The sequence below is a fragment of the Cyanistes caeruleus genome, unplaced genomic scaffold (genome assembly GCF_971803275.1).
Source record: "Cyanistes caeruleus unplaced genomic scaffold, bCyaCae1.hap1.1 HAP1_SCAFFOLD_89, whole genome shotgun sequence".
Lineage (NCBI taxonomy): Eukaryota > Metazoa > Chordata > Aves > Passeriformes > Paridae > Cyanistes > Cyanistes caeruleus.
In genome coordinates this window covers 656,206-663,060 of record NW_028255894.1, presented here as the reverse complement: position 1 = coordinate 663,060, position 6,855 = coordinate 656,206, and the positions used below count along the sequence as shown (strand labels likewise).

The 6,855-nt window shown below is 55.1% G+C and overlaps 1 protein-coding gene across 1 annotated transcript; it reads left to right on the top strand.

Annotated features, from left to right (window-relative positions):
* The first annotated feature begins 812 nt into the window (after window positions 1-812).
* Window positions 813-1,745, top strand: LOC147646622 (olfactory receptor 14J1-like). Its single transcript, XM_086873147.1, has one exon. It carries the CDS (start codon window positions 813-815, stop codon window positions 1,743-1,745), a length of 933 nt encoding a protein of 310 aa, XP_086729273.1.
* The last annotated feature ends 5,110 nt before the right edge of the window (window positions 1,746-6,855 follow it).

The following is a 6,855-nucleotide window of genomic DNA, read 5'->3' as shown; positions in this document are numbered from 1 at the left end:
CTGGGCACAGCAATGGGATGTCCCAGCTCCCTCTGCCCCAGGAGCTCTGGGCAGGGCAGGCTGGGAGGCTGGGAACGACCTGACTCTCCTCCAGCAGTGCCATGGACAGGACCCTTGGTGTGTCCTTGGGATGCCACCCAAGCTGTCAGCTGTCTCCAGGGGACACTGAGGACAGAAGTGTCCTTGGCCAGGAGTGGGGCTGAGACTCTGAGAAAGACTGAACCAGTTTGCTCTGCTGTGTGTCCCTCTGCTCTCAGCTGTGTCAGGCTGATTTTCAGGGGAACACAGTGCCTGCCTTCAGTCTCAGAAAGGGCATCTGGGGACAGATGGAGTGACAGAGCAGCTCCCTGCACCCTTCACTGAGTTACAGCCAATGCTCCTGCATTGCACATTTCTCTCTGATCTCTCTGGGCACAGCAGGAAACCCTCTCAAACTGCCTTTGGCCATCACCATTCCTGAGCCCTGGGACAGGAGATGCTGCCAGGCTCCTCTGCCTCAGGAGCAGTTTGGGATGATGCAGTCCAACCCCAGGACTGGCCCCTGACCCCGTTCCCATGACCCCACTGCTGCAGAGCAGAGCTGACTCCTCACTGTCCATGGGCAGAGCCCCTGCTCATCACAGCAACAAGGCCAGATCCCAGCAGAGCTCCAGGCACGGGGCTGAAGGAAGGGCTCTGAGAAAAGGAAAATTGGGTGGCACAGAGCAGCAGGAGCCGGGCTGGGAGAAAGGACTTGGACATTGCTCAGTAAAGTCTCCCCTGACTTGTCACTTTCCCTTCTTTCAACAGGACTCCATGGCCAGAGTGAAGAAATGTCCAACAGCAGCTCCATCAGCCACTTCCTCCTGCTGGCATTGGCAGACACGCGGCAGCTGCAGCTCCTGCACTTCTGCCTCTTCCTGGGCATCTCCCTGGCTGCCCTCCTGGGCAACGGCCTCATCATCAGCGCCGTAGCCTGCAGCCACCACCTGCACAGTCCCATGTTCTTCTTCCTGCTCAACCTGGCCCTCACTGACCTGGGCTGCATCTGCACCACTGTGCCCAAAGCCATGCACAATTCCCTCTGGGACACCAGAGACATCTCCTATGCAGGATGCGCAGTCCAACTATTTTTTTTTTTGTTTTTCGTCTCAGCAGAGTTTTATCTCCTGACCATCATGTGCTACGACCGCTACGTGTCCATCTGCAAACCCCTGCACTACGGGACCCTCCTGGGCAGCAGAGCTTGTGCCCACATGGCAGCAGCTGCCTGGGCCAGTGGCTTTCTCACTGCTCTGCTGCACACAGCCAGTACATTTTCCCTGCCCCTGTGCCAGGGCAATGCCCTGGGCCAGTTCTTCTGTGAAATCCCACAGATTCTCAAGCTCTCCTGCTCCAAATCCTACCTCAGGGAACTTGGGCTTCTTGCTGTTCATGTCTGTTTAGTACTTGGATGTTTTGTGTTCATTGTTTTCTCCTATGTGCAGATCTTCAGGGCTGTGCTGAGGATCCCCTCTGAGCAGGGACGGCACAAAGCCTTTTCCACCTGCCTCCCTCACCTGGCTGTGGTCTCTCTGTTCCTCAGCACTGCCTCATTTGCTCACCTGAAGCCCCCCTCGATCTCCTCCCCATACCTGGATCTGGCCCTGTCAGTTCTGTACTCGGTGGTGCCTCCAGCCCTGAACCCCCTCATCTACAGCCTGAGGAACCAGGAGCTCAGGGCTGCAGTGTGGACACTGATGACTGGATCATTTCAGAAACATTGAACTGCTGGCCACTTTCTGCAAATCACTTGTAATAAAAGTAATCTTTGATACTTATTGTTGGTTTCATTTTGGAGGTTCTTTTTCTTTGTTTTACTTTTCAATATTGTCCACAAAGAAATGTCATTGTGCCATTTCTCATTTTGTTTCTCTTCACCTTCCCTGTGCCCACACACTATGTCAATAAGGAGCTGAGGTCTTGGTGGCTTTAAAGGAACTAAAGGATCTCCCAGCAAAGTTTTCTCCAGAGATGCCCCTTTTGTTCCCTTCTCTGGAGCTGCAGCAGCAGTGTCTGTGTGCAGAGCTGGGGCAGATCAGTGCTGGCACAGCAGCTGTGGCCAGGAGCAGCAGCACTTGGTGTTGCCAGTGCTGCTCCCGTGCCACTGCCCCGCTGCCCTCCTGGCCCTGGTGTTGCTGCAGGGCCTGAGTGCTCTCGGGGCCGGGCACACCCCTGGGGGTGGCAGTGCTGGGGCTGCAGCAGGGACAGGCCATGGGCACTGCTGGGGCAGCGCTGACGCCTCAGGGCAGGGCCTGGGGGCTCCAGGCTCCTTGCCCAGGCTCTCTCAAGAACACGGCCAGGCCAAAGCTCAGCACAGAAAACCCCCGTGAGCAGCCCCAGGCTGGCCGTGGGCAGGTTGGGGGCAAACAGCATGGCTGGGGCTCTGCAAGGTCCCTGGGGGAGACGGGAAGGAGCAGCAGAGCAGGGGCTGATCCATCCCCACTGCGCTGGACACCCCAGGGCAGCGTCCCAGAGCGTCCTCATGGAGCTGCCAACAGCATCCCCCCTGTGCAGCCCAGGCCTCTCCCCCAGCTCAGAGAGGTGCCGCATCCTTGCAGGCACAGACACGGCAGCACTGGCTCAGGAGCCCCTGTTTGCACTGCCCAGAGCAGGCGTCAGCACCCCCATGGTGCTGCTGTGGGGAGATGAACCTGAGGGAGCACAAATGCCATCAGCCCCTGGGGCCAGGCAGGGCTGGGGGATGGGAGGGAAACCACTCAGGTTTGTCGTGGCCTCTGAAGTCACACAGAAAGTTTGTTCCCATGAGCTGTGAGTTTCCTGTGCCACTGCAGACGTTGTTGCTCAGAGCCAGGGCTGCCTGGCAGCCACCCCCAAACTGCCCTGAGCATTTCCTTTGCTTCCCCTTTGCTTTCTTTCCTCTTCCCACTCCAGATATCTTTCTGTTGCCCACTCCTGTTCCCTCCCCTGCTAACAGCCCATCCCTGTTTGCCCTTTCCTTTCTGGCCCCACTCCCCATTTCAGCTCCTGAGCTGGCACTGCGGGAACATCCCTGGGGAGCAGGATCATCCTACAAGTGCTTCAGGAATTGTCTGCAGGGTCCTGCAGGGCCTCGTGCTGCTCCCTTGCCAGAGGCAGCACAGGCCAGGGGGGCACATCTGGGCTGCTGTGTCTGGCTCTGGGGCTCCCTGTTCTGGGCAATGAGGAGGAGCTGGAGAGGCTCTGCAGGACTGACAGGATGGGCTTTGGGACCTGTGTGGAGAAGCTGAGGGACCTGGGCTGCTGCACCTTCTGAAGAGGAGGCCCAGGGTTCATCCTGCACCTGCTGCAAGGGTGGTTTGAGAGAATCAAAGAATCAGCAAGGTTGGAAAAGACCTTGGAGATCATCAAGTCCGAATTGTACACTGACACACCTTGTCTTCTCTGAGCCTCCAGGATAAATAACTCCATCTCCCTCAGCTGCTCCTCACAGGACTTGTGCTCCAGACCCCTCACCAGCCTTGTTGCCCTTCTCTGGACACGCTCCAGCCCCTCCATGGCCTTCCTAAATTGGGGGCCCAGAAATGGACACAGCACTTGAGGTGCTGCCCAAACAGTGCCAAGCACAGAGGAAGAATCCCTGCCCTGCTCCTGCTGGCCACACTGTTCCTGATCCAGGCCAGGAGCCATTGGCCTCCTTGGCCACCTGGGCACACTGCTGGCTCATGCCCAGCCTGCTGTCCATCAGTGCCCCAGCTCCCTTTCTGCCTGGCTGCTGTCCAGCCACTCTGTCCCCAGCCTGGAGCACTGCAGGGGTTGTTTGGGCCAAAGTGCAGGACCTGGCACTTGGACTTGTTAAACCTCACCTTGTTGGGTTTGGGCCCTGGATCCAGCCTGTCCAGCTCCCTGTGCAGAGCCCTCCTACCCTGCAGCACATCAACACTCCCAGCCAAGCTGGTGTCACCACGGTTCCATGGGGCCCTAGAGTGTCACAATGGTCTCCAGGATTCCATGAGGACTCCCAGCAATCCAATTTTGGATCATACTGGGAGTGACTGGACTCATACTGGGAGTATCTGAGAATGACTGGGAACACACCATGCACATCATCCCCCATACTGGGGGTGACTGGGAGCAACTGGGAGCATGCTGGGAGCCAATGGCATCATACTGGGACTGACTGGGTTGATCTAGCCAGAGGCAACTGGGACCATCCTGGGAGTGCTGCCTTGTGACAAGGATCATACTGGAGCTTACTGGGCTCATGATGGTGTTGAAAGGGAACAGCTGGGATCTCTGAACACCAAAGGTTCCTTCCCTGCTCACTGAAGACGGAGCTTCCCAGTATCCATGTGTGAGGTGACCTTCACCTGAACCAGATGCTGTTAGGAGAAAAAGCTGCCTGTGCTGGAAAATCCCACACAACAAGTCAATGCCAAGAGAGCATTTTGCTTTCACAACTTCCCTCCTGGAGCCACAGTCTTTTGGATCACACAGCAAGCAAGAGAACAGCACAAAATACAAGGCTGTGTCCAGTTTTTGGCTGGATCAGCAAACAGAGGGAGGAATGCCAGGGTTCACTGCCACAGACTCTTCTCCTCTTGGGGAACAGAACCCCCCCAGGCTCCATTCCAAATGCTGTGCACACCCTGCTGGCTACAAACAACCCCTTTTTTAAGAAGTTGTTGGCAGGAGCTTTCCCAAATAAATGGCATCTTAATGGCAATTTTCATTCAAAATCAACTCCGTTCCAAAGGAAGAACAGAAAGCCCACAGCAATCCCAAAGGCACATATGGTGCACCTGGGGAAATCCTCGACTTAGGGGCCCAGTGGGTTAAAAAATACCCATCAGAAGCCACAGAGTGCAGAGTGCAAACTGCAGCAACCACTTGCTGGATCATTTTGGCTGTGCTGCACACGTCTGCAGACTGTCTGTCCCCCTGCCAGGACAGAAGGACACCCGTCAGGGGCTGGGCTGGCTGCTGAGAATGCCTCGGGCAGGAGGATCCTTAGGCAATGAGCAGGTGCCCAGAGCCACTCTGACACTGAGGCCTCTGTGCCCCACAGCAACGGGAACACCACAAGGACACGGCAACGTTCCTGTGACATCACAGCAGCAGCTCCCCCAAAAACCGCCTGCAAGGTTCTCCTGGGTCACCAAGGAGCACAAAGGATCCTCAGAGGGCACAACCTATTGCTCAAGGGATCCAAGAGGAACTCAGAAAATGCAGCAAATGAGGACACCCCACAGCCCAGCCTGAACACTGAGAAGGAACAAAGATGTGAGCAAACCAATGGAAACACAACTTTTGGTCACTGATGCTTCTGACTAAAACCAGCAAGGCTTGTTTCATCTGGGATCTTTGTTCTAGTTCTAGAAACAAGCAAGGTTCTCTACTGTCAATGTACAGAAAGCAGGAACTTGGGGGAAAGAAGGCTGAGAGTGCCAAAGCCTTGTGTGACTCCTTGGACATCCTGTGGCTGAGGGTGTCCAAGGCAATGGACTCACAAGCGGGGTCCCTGCCCTCCCCACTGACAGCTGCCATCTCTCCTTCAGCCCCACACGTGTCTCCAACAACCTCCTGTCAAGGGCCTCCATCCACACATTCCATCACCAGCCACAGATCCTCATCCACGAGGTCACCCAGCATCCCTGAGGCCACAGCAGGGAGTGCTCCTGGCATCTGGTAGAGCACTGTGGCTTTCCTGGGATCCTTCTGGTGCCTGTGGCTGAGAGGAGTGGGGTGGATGGAACCAGGACGGGTCACAGATCAGCAGCCCCACTGCAAGCAGTGCTTTCTCCTGCTGTGTGGGGACCGTGGGGTGACTGATATTGGGACTGCTCTGGCTTTGGCTCCTGCAGAGCACACAGTGGCTCAGACACTGGGCTGAGGGAAGGGGTGCCATGGAAACCCAGCACAGGCATTTCTCTTTGGAGAGGGGGCTCTGCAGGGAGAAGGGAGAAGAAGAGACTTTCCTGTCTGCTGAGATTCCCCCTCCTCCTTCAGCAGCCATTTCACAATCCATCAGTACCAGAGTTCATAGGATCACTTCCATGCCAGGGAGCACAAGGCACTCAAAACTGAACCCTGACAGAGCCCAGCCCTGCCTGCCCATTTGGAGGGTGTGGGGGAATGGAATTTCAGCAGGAGTTGACTCACAATGATACTTTGCCACCTGTGGGTTTCTCACAGCCTTAGAAGGAGTTTGAGATCTCTGTCCCCAACACCTGCTCACCCTTCAAGTGCACACACGAGCCTGGGGGCAATTCAGGTTCCCTGGAGTGGTGGCTGCTTCCCTTGAAAACAGGAGCTGTTGTCTTTTCCAGTGTGCTTAACTCCCTTCTACCTATTAGAAAGTGGGTGAGTAAAGGAAATTACCCTGGAGGAAGGAGACCAGAAATGGGGAAAAGGATGAAACATGTCTGAATTACAAATGAAATCTATTTCAATTTATTTCTTTACTACTAATCTATTACAAATAAAAACATGTTTCTGAGCTGATTGTTTGGATTCAGAAGAATTATTATTCAAGAAATAAACTTGTTCTTGTTGTTATTATTATTTATTAGTATTACTTTTCACTGTCAAGACTTTTAAATCTTGGACATGAATAAAAATGGCTGGATGTCTCTCACTGGGAAAATTCCCTTGCTTTTCCCACTGGGTTTAAACTGTACAGTCATTTCCAAGTTGCCAGTGGATTCTAAAGATGGAAAATCCTGTTAATGCTGGGTTTGGTGTGGTTTGGAGCTGGGGAAGGGTCTCATCCCTTCCCAGAGGTGCCCCAAGCCTGCTCTGCTGCCACATCTGCACTCGCGGCCCCTCACGGCTGCTCTGCCCTGGGGACATGGTGGGACCCCTCCTGCCAGGGCTGAGGCTCCTCATGGCCCCTCA

What these genes read in the sequence shown, in the direction of transcription:
- LOC147646622 (XM_086873147.1), top strand. Translation starts at nt 813, where the DNA reads ATGTCCAACAGCAGCTCCATCAGCCACTTCCTCCTGCTGGCATTGGCA.